Source organism: Drosophila suzukii, chromosome 3 (genome assembly GCF_043229965.1).
Source record: "Drosophila suzukii chromosome 3, CBGP_Dsuzu_IsoJpt1.0, whole genome shotgun sequence".
In the NCBI taxonomy this organism is placed as follows: Eukaryota; Metazoa; Arthropoda; class Insecta; order Diptera; family Drosophilidae; genus Drosophila; species Drosophila suzukii.
In genome coordinates this window covers 6692763-6715773 of record NC_092082.1, presented here as the reverse complement: position 1 = coordinate 6715773, position 23011 = coordinate 6692763, and the positions used below count along the sequence as shown (strand labels likewise).

General features: G+C 38.7%; 1 protein-coding gene across 1 annotated transcript; it reads right to left on the bottom strand.

The window, feature by feature from the left end:
• Positions 1–16658, bottom strand: HGTX (HGTX homeodomain transcription factor). The gene is made up of 4 exons (XM_017078114.4): positions 15441–16658; positions 13057–13242; positions 7137–7333; positions 1–898 (listed from the first exon to the last, which is right to left on the bottom strand). The coding sequence occupies exons 1-4, from the start codon at positions 16393–16395 to the stop codon at positions 668–670; spliced, it is 1569 nt and encodes a 522-aa protein (XP_016933603.3). The 5' UTR covers positions 16396–16658; the 3' UTR covers positions 1–667.
• Positions 16659–23011: the final 6353 nt, after the last annotated feature.

Below are 23011 nucleotides of genomic sequence, written 5' to 3'. Positions count from 1 at the left end.
TTTAATTTTATACTTTTCCTTGCATTTTATTTTTTATCAATTCGAAATAATTAAAATTACAATTTAATTTAAATACATTTTACATATAATTTACCGCAATAGTTAATCATCATGTTTTGCGTTTGTATCATCATCAATATTGTGAATATTGTTGCGCAATCTCAGTTAGCATAGTTAATCGTTAATATTTTATATATATATATTTTAGTTGTATGAACTAAGGTCGGTTCTAATGCACGAAATTACATTAAAGTTAGGGATTAGAAACTAAACATACAGTATGTAATAAATTCAGTTTAATTTTTGTGCCAGTGCCTCCAACTCCTTTCGACATGCTTACGAATTAGCGACGTTAATTAAGCTTCATGTTAAGTGTATTCTTTAGAAAATTAACATAAATATTTACACACCTAATAAACACAGTGGGGAAATGAGAAAGAGAGTCAAATGGGCAAAAAGGAAGTCTTCAGAAGACGGTAAAGTGGCAAAACCTTAAAACTTTAACCCAAATAATTTAGCTGAAATCGTTTCTAGCTGCTGCTGCTGCTTTTGTGGCTGCTCATGCTGGGCTTTCTAGCTAATTAGCTGGCGCATTGAAATTTATCCTAAGTGCATTTCATTTCATTTCATTGCGAGTCCATGTCCTTGCATAGTTTGTAAATTCGTTTTAATGACGATAATTATCCTGCTGCTGTTGCGAAGAACCGGAGCTGTTGCTGCGACATCTCTTGTTCTGGGCAGGGGATTCGCCCATATCGAGACTCTCGTTATCGCTATCCATGGTCTCGCTGCAATCGCCATCGTTATCGCCACCCATATCGTCCTGTTTCCTCTTGGCCGTGGCCATTTCCGCCGCATGCCGTTTGCGCCACTTGGTGCGACGATTCTGGAACCAGACCTGCAAGAAAACCAGAAAAGAATTACCCTTTAGTACAGAGAAGACAAAATTTAATTGATAAAATTATTAATTAATTTTTATATTTTCGAAAACTAAGCAAACATTAAACTAAATATATTTATTTATATGGCTTTTATAATAATGTATAGAACCCTTGTTATTTTTTATCGGATACAGAAGCTTTCGAAGACGTTTTAATTGAAGTTATCAAGGTAGTATGAAAATGCGGATCTTAATGTTCATGAGATGATATATATGAAAAGACCTATTTAGCCTGCAAATATCAATTTAATGCTTTTTTGCCCACTTGGGGCTCTTAAGTTTTAAATCGAAAGTTCTCTGCATGTGTAATTAGGCGAGTCACATTGTCAAAGTCATTAAGTCACCCAGAAGAAGGGGGGCTAAGGACCCAGCAACAGCCCATAAGTCGCATCATCAACGCCGGTTAACCCTCAATTAAGACAATATTAAGCTCTGGACAGCCAAATGGCGAAATGTTGCCCAGCAACGGCAGCAGCACGGCAGCAACATCAACGGCACGGCAGCAACAGCAACTGTTTCAGCGGCAAAAACTATGCACAAAACCATGACTAACGTCTTTGGCTGCGCTTCATTTTGCCGGCCTCGCCTCGTTTGCCTCGCTCTGTGGCAACATATGTTGGCCAAAATCCTCTTCGGCCCCCACTCCAACGCCCATGGCCGTTTTAAAAGGGGATTCACATCCAACCCACCCAAGTCCCAGGCACGTTTTTCAGCTTTCCGCTCTACTCTTCAAAAGGCATGGCCCGACTCAAAATCGGCATAATTTCTACATTTGCCTGATGATGGAGCAGATTTTTGGTAGCTGTTTGCAGTTAGAATCATTAACAAAGCGTATAAATGGGCACTTAATGTAAGGGTATTGCTTTGCACAGAATTATGGAATAGCATTTCGAAATGAGAATAAGAATGGCATTAAGGGAATGCTAAAACTAACGTATAAAATCATTTTACAGCAATTTTCTTTAAGTTAACTTTGTTTTTTTATACGAATTTAAACTAAACAGGCTGTCTTTAGGTATCTTAAAAAATATTAATGGCTGTATATAACAACATCATGACATTTATGACCATCTCCTGAATGCTTCTTACTTCAAGACAGTCCAATGTCCCGTTTAGTTAATTTCCATTATGCCCTATCAAGAGATCCACATAATTACCTATCCCAGACTGTCATAACCACTTTCCTTATACATTTGCCCCACACCCATGGCGAAATCACCGCCGAACCCAAAAACCCAGAGGTGCAATTAAACCAGATACAGCATAATTTACAACTTCATTTGCACATTTGTGTAATTATTATTTGCAACATTATGCGAAATAAAAATACAATTAATATTTTCCGTGTGTTACAAGCCGCAGAGGAGAGCGCAGAGACAGAATTTCCCAGTGTCTTGGCCGTCGGAAAAACAACAGACAGCCAACAGAGGCAACAACAACATTAGTCGGCATCATTAAGGCTGCTTTTCATGGTCATTATTTTTTGGTAACATCTGTGTCCATGTTGTTACGGGATTTGCAACTGAGCCATGGCCAAAAAGGAAAATTGAGCTTGGGGCAAGTGGCTGGCTTCCTGGCATTTTCCTTTTTTACCCCACCCCTCCGCCACTCGATTTTCCACGTCTCCTTTTCCCATTTTGTCGTCATCATAACGATGGTGTATGCGTCATCTAGCACCCACTAAAGCATAGTTGATGTTGCAATGACGACAGATTGCTGACTCTTAAGGGAATATTCAAGTTTTAGTTCCTGGATAGCTGTGCTACTTAAGCAAATCCTTCAGATAGACTAGACTTTGCAATGAAAGCTTTAATATAATCAATTATATATTTATTTCCTCATATTGCCCATACCTTTCAGAAACCACAATGTATTATTCTTCCATTTTTGGACACCCACCTACTAATCCCTAAGTGGAATTTCGCAACTGTTTGCAACACTTTTATGGGCAAAATATCAAACATTTGCCGATAGCCTAGAAGCCGACTTGGCAGGTACAGACAGATAGCCAAATGGCTGATACAGAAGATGGTCAAGGGAACCGGGCTGAATTTATGACAGCCAACATGTCAAAGTCAATCAAATATTGTGGCAATCAATTTGACTTGGTCACGTTACGCTTCGATTTCGAATTGGGATTTATTTATTGCGGCAGGAGCAGCACCTCCAAAAAAAGTAGGGATCGAAAAACACACAGAAACACAGCCCTCAAAGAGAACGTTATAAAACATATTCCATTTTGGCACCACAGCGGGAGTCCCTGTTTCCTGGGCCATCCGTCAGGTGGGCCCTCAGATAAGGATAAAAAGTGTTATGTAAATTTCGTAGGAACGGACGGATGTCAAAACCAAAAACCTTTAGAGTGTGGTGTGCCCTCAAAGCGAAATATATGACTCTTTGGGCAAATTGGAAATTTATTTGTTTACGCGTCCTGTGCGGGGGATACTTAAAAGTCATGAAAATTTACAACATGGCTGCGCACACCGATGGCCAATACATCTGACAACTTGGCTCCTACCTCGTTCGCCTTTTTTTTTCTCCTATTGGTCCACAGAATTTTTTATTTATTTATTTTAGCCAGAGCGCGTTTGTGTATGTGTTTTGTAGTTCTGGCTCGTAAATTTCCGAATCCGTATAGCCGGCTCGCCCTCGCTCTTTATATGGGATCGCTTTACGTATTTATGTGAGTTTGTGATTTATTTGATTTTGTATTTCGTAGCCATAAACTTGAAGCCAGCTCAGGGTTTGAGTCATAAAAATGCATTTGGTTTTTGGGACTCTTTTTTTTTGGATATTCAACTAATTGTTAGGAAGAACCAGAAATCTTCTTCAACTCTTATGTAAATTCCTGGTCAAACCCATTCATTAACACACAATCAAATCCATTAGTCGGTCACAATAGAATTCTTCCTCATCACCGAAAAAAAATCAATTAGACAATATTCCCCATTTCTGTCATAAGTTTTTATGAACCGGCCCATTGTCAGCTCGTTGGTCTGTCAGTTTTCGTCAGCTGCCCATTGTCGTTGCCAAACTGTCACTTCTGACAGTCGCCTCGAATTGGATTTGGTCCATAAGCTTTCATTATTCCAGTGCTAATTATGCGGCCCGATCTTTGTCTCATCAAAAGTAACAGATCATAAAAGGCCATTTTTAGCCATAATAAATATTGTGTTCATCTATTGCCAATGGCACTTAGCCACATTCCTAAAAATGTACTTATATGGCAGCTGAATATTGAGAGCTTACTAGAAATTAATTTCATGGTAAGGAATAGGTATGCTAAGAGCTTACCATAAAATTTAAAGTGGTTTTAGACATTTGAAGCTAATTTCTAATATAATTTTTAAGGAGTTTATTTTTAAAGCGGAATACAATGTCCTAAAGAAACAAGAAATGAGATATTTCTAAGATCTATTGGCATATTTAAAAAGTATTTTTCCCCATATGTATTACTCTAATCTGCCTCTATCGCCCTAATAGATTCTCATATTTCGTAACATTAAAATACCCCATGATTGCAAAACCTCATATTTAATTCATTCCCCAAATTGTCTTTTGCTTTAAGCCAATTACACCAAATGCCAACTCCCCCATTTCCTGATTATCGTGCTCTCAGCCATTATTTCTAGCCACCTACTATTTGCAAAACAATCCCAACCAAAGTGTTTACATACATTGACTGAACAATCAGGACCCGAAATGCCATTACATTTATGCAAAACAACAGGGAAGAGCGGGCAAAAATCACGAAAAAGCTATAACAACAAAACATGCAATAATTTTATTGCCCGGAGTGGACCTCCTAACTATGCCCCCAAACACATGGGCTTTCATTAATAATGGCCACAGACGCTATAATTCAACCCGGTGGGGGAGTGGCATCGGGGTCCCCCACTCATAAGAGCGTACAAAATGGCGACCATTTGCATTAAATGATTGCTAAAACGAAGGACGAAAGGAGTTGTGCTCTCTCTTTCGCCGTCTGTGTCCAAAAACGGTTTTAATTATGATAACAGCGCAATTATTCTTGTCAAGATCATTTGACCAACCACCCACTTTCATACAGATGCACTGAGAGAAATACTAGTAAAATTCTTATCTAGAAATTTTACGACGAAAATAAATTGAACTTTAACTTATATTAACCAAAACTAATTTTAATTCCCTGAAAATTGAAATTTCACGACGAAAATAAATTTAACTTAAACTTATATTTACCAAATCTTCAACTTGAACAATCTAATTTAAAAATTCCTAATTTTAATTCCCTGAAAATTATATATCTTTTAATCATTTGGAATTTAAAAGTTTGTTTTCTTTGGAATACAACGATTTAAATATGTAATTTCTTAGGATAAACAAGATCATAGATTTAATAGATCTCAAAAATCGAACAATTTAATTTCATACCAATTTTATAAAGAATTAGATGAGATCGTATACGAAATTTTTTTGTGTAGGTAGGCATGTAGGTACTGAAGTATTATTTCTTAATTTCTCTCTGTGTACTAGCCACTTTGCATTTTGTCTGTCTGTCATAATTTGCCTTGGTTTTTGGGGGCGGCTGCTGTCCAGTTTGTGCCTTTTTGTTTGTCAATTTGCATACTATCATCGTCATGGCTGTTTTTCATCTGTCTCTGGCTAACACACACTGGCACACATGCACGCACACTAATTGAATATGTATGAAGCTGGCAGGATGCCCATCGTTGTCGTTGTCCCTTCTGCATTTCGTGCCATCCCGGGTCCAGAATTTAATTTACACTCACCCAAAAGTCATGCAGTCATTTGGCATGTCTATCAGAGAGAAGAGTTGAGGCGGCGAGGATAAAGCGGAGAAAAGCGGGGGAAAATGGGGAAAACTCGGGAGTAGGATTCAACCCGAAATCCTGCAGTTTCCATCCATCTCCCTGTCCATTTGTACTCGTCATCAGCGCATTCCCTGACCTCCGCTCCCCTTCGTCCTGTTTAGTCCTTAGCACAAAATGACGCATATTTAGCTGCAGCTCAAGCCATCAATCCTGAATGTTCATCTATCTATCTCTATCTCTGTTCCTTCGCTTTCGCTGTCTCTGTCTGCCCTGTGCCTCATTCTTTGGCAATTAATCATTTTTCCTCATCATAAACGTGATTTCTTTTCCACTCCTGATTGCGCTCAGTTGTGTGGCGAGAAAAGGTTTTCCATTCGGGTGGGGATTGGGGAAGGTATTTTGAAGGGGGGTGGTGTCACACAAATGGGGCAATCATGTCCTTCTAATCAGGATATCAGATTTTGAAATATTTTGTAAGCTATGAAAAGCAGCTAATCAATTTTTAAGTAATTTAACTGTAAGCTCTAAATAAATGTATCTAAAAGAAGCACCCATCGTGTTAACCTATTAGATATTAAAGCCGAAAATATGTTTTTTAGTTATAATAGAGAACAATGATAACGAAGGACATAACAAAGGATGATAACATCTGATCTTTTAAAAATTTGCATATTCCATAAACTTTGTCTAAGAACTCCTACTTCTTTTTCCTCTAACTCTTTAGCGACCCACTGAATACTGGTGATTTTAAAACCTAGCGCGAACCAATTAACTTGCCCAGCTTACGGCTAATTCAAGAATTACAAGGAACCGCAACTCAGTTACAGATACGTGGCAAAAGATACAAAATCTCGGACGGCACACGCGGCGGAACCACGAACCATCGACCATGACACGTGCGTTTTCCGGGGTCGGATTACAACAAAAGTTGATGACAACAAATTTGACGACACAAAGGATTTATTTGTTGATAACATTTCCTTCCTTTTTTTTGGTGTTGTATGGGTGGAAAAAGGAAACTTTAAAATTGGTGAAGGATAACACATTGCACTAAGCCTTTGGGACGCGGTACCCGGGGGAATGGGGGCCATTGAGACCCATTGGCGCCATTTTGTATTTCGTGGTAAAGCCGAAAAATCCACGAGATTTGCCTTTCAATAAAAATGCAAATTTGTCAGAAAAGTCAGGGGTAAAACCAGCGGAGTTCTGCTTACTTCGGTCTACCTTTTTCGGAGTCAGTTGCTGTTCTTTTTTATGTATTTTGTTAGGGTTCAGGTTGCCTGCCTCATCCGCCATTTTTATGAGCTTTTAATTTGCATTTGCCAAAAAAGGCTGAGTCCCAGTTTTGGTGGGACTCGCTTTTGCAGTTCATATTTGCTTACCTTAACCTGCGACTCGGACATTCCTAAGGCATAAGCGAGCTTGGCACGCTCTGGTCCGGCCAGATATTTGGTTTGCTCGAATGTCTTCTCCAGGGCGAAGATCTGCTGACCACTGAATGTTGGGCGGGTGTGTTTCTTCTTGCCATCCTTGTCGTTCGATGGGTGGTGCTGATGCGATTGGGACAGATTGGCGGACACTAAAAGGTAAAAAACAATTGTTTTTAGTTTTAATATATTTTAAATATATTTATTTATATATATTTATCATTTAGACAATTATAATTGTTGTTTTTAACGTAGAAACCATATAACTTCCACTTTAAACTCCTCACCTCTGCTGTTTATATCTACATCATGACCCGAAACTTTTCGAATTTCCAAAATTCAAACACTTTGAGTACCTTGTTTACAAGCATTTCTCAAAATTGTATACTTTACGTCTCCCCCAAAAATGTATAATTTGAATTGTTAAACAATGTCGCCGTAAAGATGTGGACCAAGTTGTTTAGCGCTTCCTGGGGTGGTTGGAAAACGGTTTCCTTGTTGCGGCAGAAAAGTTTTATGACATTTATTAATTGTTTACGAGGCGACAGCTGCTAATTTGAGAAGAACTTTTGGGACAACGGCAGGGTAAAAGGTGTTTGGGGGTTGTCAACTACAATTAAATGATTTTAGAGCCCTAAAAACAAAAAGATTACAAGCCGTCTTATATTCTATTGTTTGGAAAATGTTTTTGAAAACCTTCTTTTAAATGTATAAAAATAATTTAATATTACACCAAAGAATATCCATTACCTTCTCCTCAACATGACTAATATTATTTTCCCAGCCGAATAATAATTACGCCCTAATTACAATGTGCCACCAAAATAAATGTACGAAATTCTCCTCTGAAAAAATCCCTATACACACGTTTGCCCAATTAACAACCCGAAATTGACCACAGCAATTTATGGTACAAGAATCCCGAGGACGAAAACTTTTGCCGTCGAGGGTCGTCGGAGCCTTCATTAAAATCAATTAGCAAAAGCGACGACGACGACAGCGAGAGGCCAATAAAAGCGAGCCAAGTGGTCCAAAAACAGAACGCCCACCCGACGACCACGCCCCCTCACCAAACGGGCAGTGCCATGGGCGGCGGCAGGGGGTGTTCGCCAGGGGGCTACGTGCCCTGTTCGCTCGTAAAGTCAGTCAAGTGGACATGTGTGTGCGGTGGTGGGTGGTGTGTGTGTGTGCTTTCAATTAATGTCACCCCATTATTAAATGATCCCTAATTATGTGAAATGATTTAACTAAATATGCACGAGGCAGAACCCAAAAGGGGACATCGGTTGGAAAGGCAAATGGGCTCTTGGCAAAAGGTAAAGCCACAGACAGCCGTCGCCCTCAAAAAGGGGTGGACCTTTTTTGATCTGAATTGCCCTGAAACTTTGTGTCCCTTTATGATACTTTGGTGCCATTTGCGCAGAATTATTAATTTAAATTGTTATTTCTAACAGCTTTCATATAGATAAGGTAATTTTTTATTTGGGTTATGTCCTGCCCTGGGCTGCATTAAATGGGATGGTAGGATGTGTGTTTTGGTAAAAGAAGGGATTGTAATTAAACGACATGTGTTTAAATTATCAAAGGATAAAGTCTAACAAAAAAGGTAAGACATTTTATTTTAATAAATTGTGCCATGTTTTATAAGGAAACTAAATACTCTAAAATAAACTTTCTTTTTATAATACCAAAAAATAAATGGATGAAAGTATCTTTCATGAAGAGATTTTTAATTTTCATAAGATTTACAAGGTTATCGGTAATATCACTTCCATTGGAAGCCTTCAAGAAGTCTTTATTTTCACTGATTCCATTTTCATGTCAGCTGCTACTCTGTCCTACTTCACTTGCCCTGTTCGAATTATGAAAACAAAATGCCTTGCCAAATAAAAATGTGTGTGGCATTAAATTTATACGTTTTTATTTTTTTTTTCGCAGACAATTCTGGAGCTTAACAAGACTTGTCAATAAAGGGGGATAGGATGTTCGAGGGTATCTCCCGCGGACTTTCGCTTTGGATGGGGGGTTCGGCGATGTAACAAGCGTAATCCCTTGCAAGAAAAATTGTAGCAGTGATAATTTTTTTATTCTCTTTCGGTATAGCTATCTCGCTTTGGCCCCTGCTTGCATCTCTTTCACTCTGGCGGGGTCCTTTGGCGGTTGGCAGCTGCGTCCTGCAAGGACCCTCATAAATAACCGACAAATATGAAGCGTTTATTTGCTCATGTCACGGCCCTCAAACGCAATGCAATGAAATGGAAATGGTCCGCCCCTGCCCCCTCTTAGCGCCCCCCTCCGCACGCCCCTGGGTCCTTCGATTGAGGCAGTGGCAGTTGTCTATAATCGCATAAGTCACCCTGTTGGCATCGCTGCATTTGCACTTTTTCCTCCCAGCACTCGAATTCTTCGGCTCTTCCTTTTTTTCATCAATGCCAATATTTTTTACGGCATTAATATTTTTTTGTCATTCCTTTGGCGGGGTGGCAAGCAAAGTCAAGGTGGGCGTGTGCTGTTTTGGGTAAATGTTTCCCTTATTGAAAATATTAAAACGTCGTTTATTATCGGGCGTGATGGAAAAAATGAGGGAAATATGATTGGGGTGGGGTGAGTAAAGCGGGAAATCGTTAACACCAAATGTTGATAGTCATGGGATCATCATAAAGCATAAAGAAATTTATAAAAATGATCTAATAGCGGATACTTAAGACATTTTTATATTTTTAGATATTTGATAAACCAGTTTTCTTAGATTTCATGGGCTTTTCTCATAGTAAAACCAAATACCTGTACCCTATATAAATTTTGGGGTCAAATAAAAATGAATAGCAATCAAAATAATTGTCCTAGTTAAAAAATCATCATCAGTTAGAGCTTTTTATTCCCAAACCACGCCAACCTAAATCATTTCCAAAGCGCTTCTCACGTTGAAATAACAATCTTGTAAAATGTTTATGCCAATCTGGTTGCTGAGCAGTAAAATCCTTGCACACCAGTTGGGGCGGATAATCCGCACCTTTTTATATACCCCAGGTAGTGTAGGGAATACGTATATATATATATGGGTGGGATGTTTGGATGCCTCATTAAGTGCCACTGCTGCCGTCCCTGTCGCTCCCTCGTGTCTTGTGCGGTGTTTTATGGCCTGTTTTATGCCCGATTATATGCTTAAAGCACAAGTTTTACAGGGAGTCCAGGGAAATTCCGGAGGGGATGACACAGAAAATGCCACTTGAATTTTAATTAAACGCAACAGCTAGACGGACTAGTGCCGTCTCTCTCTGCTGTCTTCATTAAGCTTAATGAATTGTGTCAAACGCAGACTGCGGTTTCAGTTGCCGTCCCGCTCTGAATTTACGATTCTTTTCCGCTCGTCCTGTATTTACTTTTTATGCCAAAGTTAATTATTTCATTAGCACAATGCGGTTACACGCTTTATTTTAATATGGCTTTTAATGAATAAAAGCCAGCACCGGATGTTATGGAATAAAAAGTTCTGAGAAGTCTTGTTAAGAAATTTTAGTTATATATTTTGTAATAAGGAAACAAGCTCGAGTTTTTTATAGGCAATATAGTTTCTGCCTACCCTATTTAATTAACTATTTATATCTGCTCAACGATAACTAACCTACCCCTCTGATAAGCAAACTTATCCAAATAATATCCAAGCCCACTATCAGCCATTATGTAAACCCACTAAATCCCTTTCAATCATAATAAATAAAATTCCGCAATGAACTTGCATAAATTGAGAGCAAATAAATTGCAATTAATGAATTCCAGGGCAAATATTGACAATAAACAAGGAAAATAATCGCATTGATAGCAATAAACAGGTGCAAATGCAGATATGGGCGAATAAAAACGAAAAACCCGGCAACCAAATGAAATGAAAAATGCCCCAGCTTAATCAAAGAGTAAATAATGCCACCCAAAAGCTAATCAAATGCAGTGGCATTATTAATAACAAATAAAATGTGTTGAAAAAGAGGAAAACAAAAAATCATAGCCTACTTTCGAGGGCAGGAAACCAAATTTAAATAAGTTTGTTTGTGTGTTCCCGTGTGTTATGCGCACACGCACACACATGAAGCAGGGAAAGCTTTCTCCCTTGTTAACATGACAGCCTACAAGCACATAAACACAAATACCCACATATACGTATGTTTGGGCTGCTCCATTTCGTGATAAAAAGTAAGGAAATCCGAGTGGAGTAAAACAAAACACCCCCCAGTATTTCAGCTAGATAATAATGTGGCAACATATTCTCGCAGCGTCTGTGTCTGTGCCTTTATCTTCCTATATACATTATGTACACAGCCAGTCTGCTTTAACATTTTGTTTTCGGCTAACGAAAGTTTTTTCCGTCTGGGTCCACCAGCTGTCGCCTCCTTGCAGCTATAAATACGTATATACACAAATAAATAAAAACGGATATAAGGAGTGGTTGTATGTTTATGTAAATAGGGGAAATATGGGAATGTTCCACGTGGGCCAAAGTTAACCAAAACGGAAATGATGTGGAAACAATGAGCCGCAGCAACTGACAATTGAAACATGTTTTTCAAATTCAATTCTATTTTATGGCTTGTTAGCGCTGACTGAGACTCTCAAATATAGAAGTATTGATTTTTATGTGGTGTAGAAAGGGAAAAGTACATACAAGAAAGTGGCCTTGAGACTATAAGAATTTTCTGACTGGTTAAAATATAAATTGTTAAATTATAGATAGATTTAAATAACATGTTGAAAATACTTAACAAAATATATAAGCAAAATGATTTAAAAATTAATATTTACTCAAGGAACTTTTTAATGCCAGAACATTTTTATCTCTTCATAATCCCTAATTTTCCGCTGACTTTATCCAGTCGCCTTTTTCCACCTAGCCATCCTACAATTCGCTGCTCTGTTTAGCAAATCAATTAAACAAATATTTGCTTAATGTTGCCCACGGAGCTACCAAAAGCGTGAAAATTCCTCGGCACCTAACGACACACTTCAGAAATCAAATCGAACACAAGACAAACATAAACACAGACTCCGTGCCACGAATCGCACTCTCCATCTCCGATCACGATCGCTTGAATGCAAGAAAATTGTGAACGATTTCCGAGTTTTGGGCCAAGAATTTAGTGCCCAGTCATGGCCGCAATTAAAAGGCAAACAGCAGCAGCAGTAGCCCACAGCACTAAATCAAATCAATTGCCAATGCGAACCCCAAGACGAAGACGATAATGACGTGGAAGAGAGGGGCCTTTAAACAAATAAACAATTGTTGGAAAAAAAGGAAAACGAGTTTCGGACTGGTGGCACATTACTTAATGAGCTTAGCGATGCCTATAAATAGATGTAATAATGAAGTAACCAGATCAGAAATCAGAAATCGGCTGCCCAGTAAATTAATTTTTCATATGTGCGGGGTGCCATCCCATGAACGTTCCAACATCCCGGCTATCATCATCGTGATCATTATCGACTTTTGTGTGGAGTCATGCCGAAAGAGAGCTCTCCGGACCCGCTGATCGTGTTAAAGTGGTTCCTCAACACTTATTAATGAGTCGGACAATGCAACTTGCCCCCGTTGTAAGTCGCATTGGTAATCACTTGAGAAGCCCATCGCCTGATCACCGTGATCATTAGTTGGGCATTCGCTGCGCTTTGTTAACGGTTGCCCAGCTCCCCAAGTCCCCAGATCCCCCAATCCAATCCGATTTGATTCGATCCCCGCCTCCTGAACAGGAAGTTGAATTGGCAACGAGGTGTGCCGGCTTACAATCGTAACCAAATTACGCGCCCGATTCACCAATCTCCTCGATTGTCAATCGATCAATCGCAAATTAATGTTTGTTGGCTGGGCATTCCAGGAATTACTTACTCGTATTGGAGAGCCGTTCGCGCCACGCTATGGGATTGGCCACCAGTCCTTGTAATCCCGGCCAGTACAGGTGCGTGCGGTCCACTATGTGTCCGGCGTGGGTCTTCAACGGCGCCCCCTGACTCTGGGACAGATATTGGGCCATTCCCGCTGCGGCGGCGGCGATCGAGAAGCGGGGGATGCCAGCTGGGGTAAATAGATATAAGGAAAATAAATAAATTTATAATTAATTTCGTAGGACTAGGTATTTCATGCAATAAATACTTACAATATATAACTAGGATATACCGATTCGAATTCACCATTTTATAATATACTACATTTTTAGTAATTTAATTCAACTAAATATAAAAATACCAGATACTATTTTCGGTTTACACTTAATCATTATCAATAAAACTGCTACTCTTTAATAAGTTCAAGTGAAAACGGAATTATTTACGAATTGAAAAATGATGATCATGAAAAAAAATAAATATTATTTGAAATGTTAAAATAATTCTTTTATATTTTAAAATTTATAATTATAAAATTAAATTGTAATCCAACAATTTATTTGGATCGTTAAGATCAAGACTGTTAAAGTCTCAATGATGAAAATTTTTTATTTTCAAGAATAGGTTTATATATTAAAGTTGTTGTTGAATTGGAATTACAATTTAACTAATGATCTAATAAGTCGAACCAATTAAAGTATTTTTTAAAGGCCTGACAGCACATATGCAATGATACTAATAACGCAAAGGCGATCCTATCAATCATTGCGACCATTTAAGTAGAGAAGACTTCACGATCAATTGTGTAACAACTATCAAAATACCCACCCCATTAACTAATCCTCTCTAAAGTTTATTTCCCCTTCATGAGATATTCGCCCAATTTGTTCTCAGCTAGCCAATTTTTCTGCCCACTCATGCTCAACTTACTTACACAATACGGAATTTGTTCGAATTAATTAAAGGCCATTAAATAATTTGTCATAAAAAGAATAAGAGACATTTTCGGTGACCAAGACGTTAAAAGAAAAAAAAAAATCGTATGAAAAAATAAATAAACGAATCAAATCACATAAACGCCCTCGTTAAAAATAATTAAAAATGTTATGGCAAATTGTCAGCGCCCTGTCGGCCGCGCCCCCTGTCAATCCACTGTCATGTCACACAATTGGTCCACATTTAAGTGAAAAAGTCGAAAAATCAGAGCCAGAGACAGAGAGGCTGAAAAACAAAATCATTTTAGTGAAACGACAACGTCACAGCCCCCCAAAATCCCTATATGGCCCACGTTTTTCGTGTGTCATTTTGATTTAATTACAAACAATTTGACAACTAATTGCTGCAACATTTAACGTTAAAACGCGTATCTCATTACGTTTTGTGGTAATTTTGCAATTGGATATTATAGCCACTAGGGGGTTTCGTAGAAAACGCTGTGCTCAATATCTAAAATTGCCCTGATTAGGTAAAGGGTTTCGGGGGGCGTAATGACAAAAGGGGGTTTGTGGGCTGGGGAATGGCTTTTATTGAATCATATGGAATCATGCCAAACCGGATTCGCAAACAAAACAATAATTTTCGCTCGTTTTTGTTCGCTGGGGTAGCTCTTTTATTTTTCTGTTTGGTTTGCGAAACGAGTTTTTGAAGCATTTAAAATATTTCTTTTTTTTATGTGTATGTGTTTGGTGCATACATAATATCTATTGATTTGCGCTTGATATATATTTTAGTGTTGCATAATGATTTTGTGAACTGAATTGGGGACTTGGGGGAGCCAATTGTAGGTGTAAGGGGGCTAAGAGCTTTTAAGCAGGTTTCCAAAATATCCTACAAAGGTTTTATAGATTGGGAAGCACTAAATTTACTCTACAGTTGCTATTTTGTAACGATCATTATAGTTATTGTTAAAGGGTAAGCATTTGTATACATCGTAATACCCAATTATGTCTTAAAACAAAGTCAAACCATTATAGAATCAAAAAAAGTCTTAAAAACATCTGATCCTAATTGTTTTGAAATAAATATAATAATAAAATATCAATAAATAATAATAAATGTATTAAATTGATAATTGATGTAATAAATAAATGATATCAAATTATACGTCAAATAAGCTGAAGAATTAAATTAATATTTATTTACTTAAATCCAAAAAAGAAATTTCCTTCATGTTGTTTTATTCGCAAATACACCAGACATTTAATTTTTCATAGTACCCTCGAACTAACACCATCTGTAATCTATTAAAACAAATTTAAGTTATAAAATAATATTACTTGCACTAATGCTCGTTATTTTCAATAAAAGTATTTATCCTTATTAATATCCGACTTAAGAATCTTAAAGTTATGAAAAGTCAACCTATCCAAATTCCATCCCCCTACTCACCTCCTGTTAAAGCACTTAGACCCGCCGATGTGACCGGCGGCGGTTTGGAGAGGATGGTATCGATGCCGTGCGGATTGGGAGCTCCCTGGCTGTTGGTGTTGGTGGTCGTGGTCGAGGAGGACGAGGAGCTGCCGCCGGATCCCCGATCGCTGATCAGATGGGAGTTCGGGCTGTGTCCGTAGGACAGTCCATTGCCAGAGGCGGACGAGCCGCCGACCCCTTGACCACCACCCGTTTTCATTTCCGTGGTCATCGAGTGAAGGGCCGCGAGTGGAGGACCCAGAAAACTCAGGGGCAGCTTGTGATCCATGTGGTTATTGTTGTGGTTATGGTTGCCGGGATTTCCCCCGTGATTGGCATTATGCAAGGCCAGTGGATTGACCCCATGGTGGTGCTGGAACTTCCCCCTCTGGCTGGTGAGATTCTCGGGACTGTAGTCGTTCTGGGCCTGCGGCGGTGGACTGGCCGACTCACTAGTCTGGCAAGGATCCTCCGCTCCACTGCTCCGCTGGCTCAGGGCATAGGACTTGGCACTATCCACACCGGGACTGGAATTGTGTTCATATCGCGGAGATGGCGAGGAATCGGAGTGGAGTCGCGAGGAGGTGGGTGGCGGTGTCGTCGAGGGCGAGTCCGAATCCTTGAGGCCACCGCCATGTGCCGCCGCCTTGAGCAACATCAGCGGACTGCTGTTATTATTGTTACTGCTATTATTGTTGTTATTATTATTGTTAATATTATTATTGTTGGCATAGACAGCTGCTGCCGCCGCAGCACTATGGTAATCGGCCAACTGTTGTTGGTAATCCGCCGCCGCCATCGCATGGGCATGGACATCGGCGAATCCATTGCTCATGGCCGCCGCCAAATGATGACGCTGCGCCGCCGACGGGGGACTTCCCTGAGCGGCGGCCGCGAAACTATGGTGTCGCATATAGGGATTTATCAGATCCATTTCCGGCGCCTCGTGGCCGTAGTCCAGGCACTCGGGGTGCTGCTGCGGCTGCCTGTAGAAACTGGGCGGCAGGGCCAAGTTGAAGGCCGAGTTGGCGGACAGCTGGAAGCTCTGGGCCAGCTGCTTGGCCGCCACCTTGGCGTCGGGCGGTGGGGGCGTGGGCGAGGGATTGCTGCTGCCACCCGCCGGCGTAATGCTCAGGAATGGACTACCCAGCTTGGGATCGGTCTGCCGATGGGGATGCACTCGGAGAAGATAGAATCTTTAGGATCTGCGCTGGTCAATGTAGTCCAAAATATATTCTTGAAGGAACAAACTCTTTGACTTGGTTATTATAAACTTTAGTTCTCGTTTCAGTTCGGAATAAATGTATATTTGTGGGTTATCCTTTTTTATAATGCCTTGAGGTTCCTTGATTAGCTGACGAACCTTGTTTAAAACTTTTTTAGAATTTCCAGACTTTATTGATTTTTAATGTTGATCTTCTTTTTACTTTTGGATAAGAGTTTCAATTTAAGAATTCTTAAGTTTTCGGCTTCACTTTCTCGTAGTTCTATACAAGTTTTTTCATGTTTTATTCCAATTAGGTGTTTGTTTAGCTTTTCAATCACAAGATGATCAAAATAAATGTATCATACACCAGAGATCAAAAGATCTTAAATCCCTCTATTTCACAAGCACGAAACCAATTTACGAAAACGTCGAAGGCTTTAAAATCTTTACACTCAGATCGTTCTTAATATTTTTCAAAACACACTTTCTGTCCACCGATTTCGAACGAGATCAGGCTAACGTTTTTGGTAACTCCGTGGCCGGGAAATATCGGAGTGAATGAAGACCCGCGCGTGTCCGCTTGTTTAGGCCTACGACTAGCGAATGATTTCGAAATTGACTCGACTGGCCCTCAGTCGCACAATCTCAGTTTCAGTTTCAGTTTCGGTCTTTGGTTTTGGGTTGGGGGTACGGCTTTCAACCCTCTGAAGACCGGATTCCACTCGCAGCATCACATATCAAGAGTGCGAGTGAGAGGGGTGCATATGGTTGACCCCCTCGCACAGATAGCCGTGTCTCTCTCTTGCCCACAAGAGTGTTCCACAATCAGTGTAAACATGAAATGCAGACTGGAACGCAGTGGCATTGGCACAAAACGAATGGGAATTTTATTATGTACATCATTAAAATCAACTATTTCGGATTCGGATTGGAGCCTGGGACTGAAACGGGAACTTATCCTGGTACTGGCGGTGTCTACCCTCTCGCTCGCACCACCTTCTGTCCCTTTCTGGCCCACTGTGCTGGTGGGGCTGAGTGCATTTTCATGGCTTTTCCCTGGGTTTCTCTGGGTTGTGGGTGGCCTTTTTGTCGACTGCGAGATCCGTTTATTTGTTTAAAAAGCTATAAATATTGAGATGGGGCTGGCAGCTTTTTCGTTGGCTTTATTCATTTAAATAATTAAAAATTGCGCTGACGATAAATGAGAGCAATAAATGTAAGCGGAAAACTAATGGGGCAAGAATAAAGTGGGGGATAAGTTAACATAAATTGATTGTTAAATGTTAAAAATGATATATTCCAAAACAGGGAAATGGAAAAAAACAAGTTTTGATTATGTAAACTTAAGATAATATTTATGTATATTTATTTTAATAAGTTTTGTATGTTTGTTTAAATTCTTTAAATTGTAACCATTAGATCTGTTTATTATTCTATTAATTAATCCTGGAATATCCCTAAAATATGATTTACCTGCAAATATTGATCTCATTATTTTCCCTACCCATTCATTCACCACCGAACTGAATTAATACGCTAATTAACATTTTAATATTATTATGTGCTGTCGGTGGGTCTGAGGATTGTTAACCCACCGACGGCCAACGATTTATATTTATGTTTATCTATATAAAAATGCCTCTGTTGCTACACACACACACTCACCCATTGGCAGACAGACGGGCGGTTCACATACAAATACAAAAATGCGCTTCATTTAATAATAAACTACACAAAATTTTAATTTACTCAGACAAAACGGTGAGATCTCATAGGAACGGAATGGAATATGAAATCGTGGGCAAGGCCACGCCCACTTAGGCCAGAGAGGGAGAGGAAACTTCGACCGCCATTGTTGAATGAGTGAATGTGAGTGGAAGAAGGAGAGATATAGGGAAACCCACTCAACCGTCGAGTGAGTGGTAGAGTATCTCTATCTTTTGTTGGGTTATTTTCCACCACAGCTTGTTGATTTTCGACTGTGTTCTTTATTTAATTGACTTTGCCGGCGCCATAAAAATGTTGACTGCTTAAACTTTAAATACTTCCAAAGACCTTTCTCACTCCTCGCTCTTCATATTTTTACTAAGCAGCCCGCATCTTATTCTTTGATCTTAAACAATACTATATAAATTTATGCATAGCAGAAAACATGTCATAGAATCTTCTTCTATCGAAGTTAACAGATCTCTAAAAAAAACAATGTACACACATTACAAAAAAATGTACACTTACAATATTTGATTTGATTTGTTTACTTAAGAAAATATGGTCTATTACTACTAGTAAACAATAATACTTAAATGCAATACATATTTTTAACATGGTAATTCACATTTTTTAAGATAGACACTACTAATTTTTACTAATATAAAAGAAAGTGCCAAGTACACTTTACAGTGTAATCAAGGCCTCTAAAAATGTGGGACCAACAAAAAATCTAACAAGACACTAAAAAGTTGGTTAAAGATAACAAAAAACACAAACCCTAACTGTGATTGATTTATTGTTTTATTGTGCCAAAAAAAGAAAAAAGGAAAAAACTGAGAAGGAAGCTGGAGAGCAAAATTAAAATTTACAATACCGATAAGCAGAGAATTGGAAACACTATTAAAGGCCTAGAGTTGTACAGATACTCGGTCCACATCTTTTGAGCAACTCGAATCAACCGAGGTTGCGCTGGGTAATTAATAAATAATTTGTGAGATTTTTATTTTCTTTCACATGTTGGCCCTAAAATTTGAGCTCAACTGGGAGAATTGAAAGGTAAATAGCCATGGCTAATGTCTTGGATTGGTGCTAAGGAAAAAGAAGACGGGGAAATCGGCTTGAGATTACCCTCACTCACAGTTCATTAAACTGCGAATGGAGGTAAGACTTCTCTTGGAACTTTGGTGTTTATGACTTTGTTGTTCCATGTTTTGAAGGTACCATTTTTAAATTGTGTATACGACTGAAATAAATCACATTAATTATTAAAAATCAATGTTTACTAAGCCCATTCAGATTTCTTAATCTCAAACATCGGCCAATCTAAACTTTGACCAAACCATCCCCCGAATCCCAACCAATATCTGGTCAATAATCCTTTTCCAAATTTGAATTTCCCATTGGCCACATAACATCTGCGACTTTGTACCCCTTTGATCCCCCTTAAGCCGAAAACCAAAACCAACTGCTGACCAATCTATACACAACAGAGTTTTCATTTCACACCTATTTGAAATTTGCTGTCATCTTTGCTTACTGTTATTATTATTATTATGATTATAATGCGTTTCGGAAATAAAATTGGGGCAACCGCAGGATGCGAGGACTGACGCAGCTGGGACTCATGTGAGTTCGTATCGGAAAATGTGTGTGTAAGTTTTTTTATGTCCCGGTTCGGTCAGCAAAACAAATCTCAACATTTGGCATACAATTTGCATCATTCTAGATGGTTTTCTGTCTTTTCAATTCTTTTTTCTTTCGCATTTTGGTTCAAAGTTAAGTCCGGTTGATGTATGTCAAAGTTACGTGCGCGTGTTAAAATCCTGTCTAATTTAATATCTATAAATCCCCGGCCATGAGAGCAAAGGCCCATCGGGCAAAGGGTTACAAAAAAAGGGTTATCATCGGCGGAGGGTTGCTTATCAACGTGGCAAATTGATTTGCGCTCGTTATGCGGTCACTTGGGGTATATTTTTTGGTCAAAATTGTAAAACCGAAATTGGCCAAACGTGCGTTACAAATTAATGTTTGTTCGGGATTTTGTTTCTCCTTTCCCTGCGCTATTATTATTTTTATTTATTTTTCCCTTTTTTTTGCAAACAAGCCATAAACCCTTTTATACTTCAACAGGATGTGCCGCCTGATGCCGAGTTATGTGGTGCAAATGCCCCTGTGGGTGGAGTTTTATTGGTCAGGCAATCAATATGGTATTAGTTGGGCTTGTCATTCAATGACATCGATATGGATTATTGATATTGGTAGATAATGGAGGCAGGTATCTAGGGCTCGTAAGAATATTAATACATTTGGTGGTAATATTAGAATGGGTAATTTATATAAGGGTTTTAAATGTATGTGTTAAGAAACAAATATTACTTGTTGTTTAAAAAATATCTTTATAAAGTCCATACAATATTATTCTTAGTTTTCTGTTATTAGCTAAAAAACGTAACATTTTTTAGGAAGATTTTGATTAATATTTAAGAAGATCATAATATATAATAACTCCAAAAAATACAAAATATTGTTCTTAAACCATCTATCTATCGTGTGTATAGAGCAGAATAATAAGGAGTATGCCCACTCCCTCCCCCAACCTCATTTTAGTACAATGTGAACACTTTTTTAGCAACAATTTTTATGTGCAATCGTATTATTTCATATCATATTGTGTCAAAGCCCTGTTCTCCCTGTTTTACCCACACTTTCCGCCGCTTCGTCAGACTCATCATATTTTTTATAGCATACTTTTGTGCGCACTCACGTTAGGTTAGAAAATGTCGCCTCTGATTGCTTTCTTATTTGTTTACATTTCCAGGCTATTGACATACGCCAAAGTATAGAAACAGTGTCAGGAAGACAAGGATTCTGGGGGGCACATAGAACGTGCATGGCATATCAAAAAATCGAAAATGCCCGACACATGTTTCAATCATTTTCCATTTTTATTTATTGTCAGCATTTATTCTGCTGACACTTTTCCAACCCCTCGCTCGCCCTTCCCCCCCAAAAAAAATGTTTTCTCCATTGCCATTGCTTGTGATTGTATCTGTATGTGCGCTTAGAAAACAATTTGCAAATTGCTTCAAAAATCTGCCTTATGCCAAGTCGAGATCTTTACATGAATCACTAAATGGAAATTTATCTGACTGCAGAAATGGATTTATTTTTCTGCCGCAGTAATTAAACAAAAATTTTGCCAACTGTTAATCAGTTTAAGAAACTGTCAGCTGCTGGGAATTTAATTTCTTAAACATGGCCCATAAATTTTCTTCTGTGGCTGGGGTAACAGGAAAACGTATTGAAATCCATAAAAAGTCAAAGAAGTCAAGGAAATGAAATTGGGAAAAATTGTAAATATTGTGGTAGAGTATATTGACTTTTAGATTCGATTTGTGGATTAGCTACTATAAATTTGCAAAACATTTAATTGCAGTTAAATTTAAGTATACATATTGTTCAAAAATGTTTTTACGAAATTATAATGTAATGTTAATTTTACCGAAATTAACACTCTTCCTGTTTTAAGGTCACAAAAGTATTGAAATTAAATTAAACTAAAGACATATATTTTTTAAGTTGCAATGAAATAAATGCATTTTAGACATATTCGGTTATTTTAACTGTACTGTTTGATTCTATAACTAACATATTTAGCACAAATATATTGGTTTACTTTAATAATAATGTTTAATATGGAAATTAGTTGCAGTGCTGAAATGCTACCTTCCCTTTAACAATTTAGAATAGTGTATTATTCAGTTCCACTTTGCTTCCTAGTTCGAATCCCGCTTCCGCCGCAGTGTTGCCAATTTATGTGTAAAGTAAGCCAAAGACGGCGGATTGGGGGTCTGTCCACTGGCTTGGCTCTCCTCCATTTGGCAGCACACCCCCACCAAAATACTCAAGCCCCAACCCCCCAAAAAATATCCTCAGTTTTTACCCACCGCACATTGTTGCTCATGCAATTTCAATTACGTTTGCTGTCGATTTTCGAATACGTTTCGGCGTTTCAATTCGATTTGCAATCCACCCTGGCAATCAACCTTCCACTCGATGCCCGGTACCCTATCCCCATTTTCCCCATTTTCACCAACCAACCCCACCCACATTTTCCGCCCTCCGATCCACTTGATTTCAATTAAACTGAGTTGCCATTGGCGCTGACGCTTTTCGACGTGTCGCAAATGCAGCTTTCAGTTTTCGCTTTTCCGCTTTTCCTCCGCCTCCCCAAGAATTTTCCCAAGTTTATTCGCTTGTTTTGCTACTGTCGACTGCTGCCGCTGCTTCCAGCCATTTAATTGTTTTTCTTCGTTTTTCATTTTGTGATTTCCTCTTTGACTTTGGCTTTGAGCTCCTCCACTTGACCACTTGCATTTTATGGCGACGCGGAAAAGCTGTTTTCCCCAATTTTTGGCGGGGGAGGTGGGGGTCAGCCATGTTGTTGATGATGTTAACTTGGTGTTGGTTGGGTGGGGCAGGAATACAGTGGGAAAATGTACATACATTTTTTAATAATAATAAATTTTTTTTTTTTCGAAGAAAGAACAAAATATAAAAATCCCTTCACCTAATTATTATTTTTGAAATGTCCAATACCACTATAAATGTTTAAAACCTACCAAATCATATT

Bases quoted from the DNA above. Each gene is read 5' to 3' on its own strand.
- HGTX (XM_017078114.4), bottom strand. From the start codon at position 16,395: ATGGATCTGATAAATCCCTATATGCGACACCATAGTTTCGCGGCCGCC. The intron at 13,243-15,440 runs GTGAGTAGGGGG...TATTTACCCCAG, and splicing joins TCTAAGTGCTTTAACAGGAG to CTGGCATCCCCCGCTTCTCG. The intron at 7,334-13,056 runs GTAAGTAATTCC...TTTACCTTTTAG, and splicing joins CGAACGGCTCTCCAATACGA to TGTCCGCCAATCTGTCCCAA.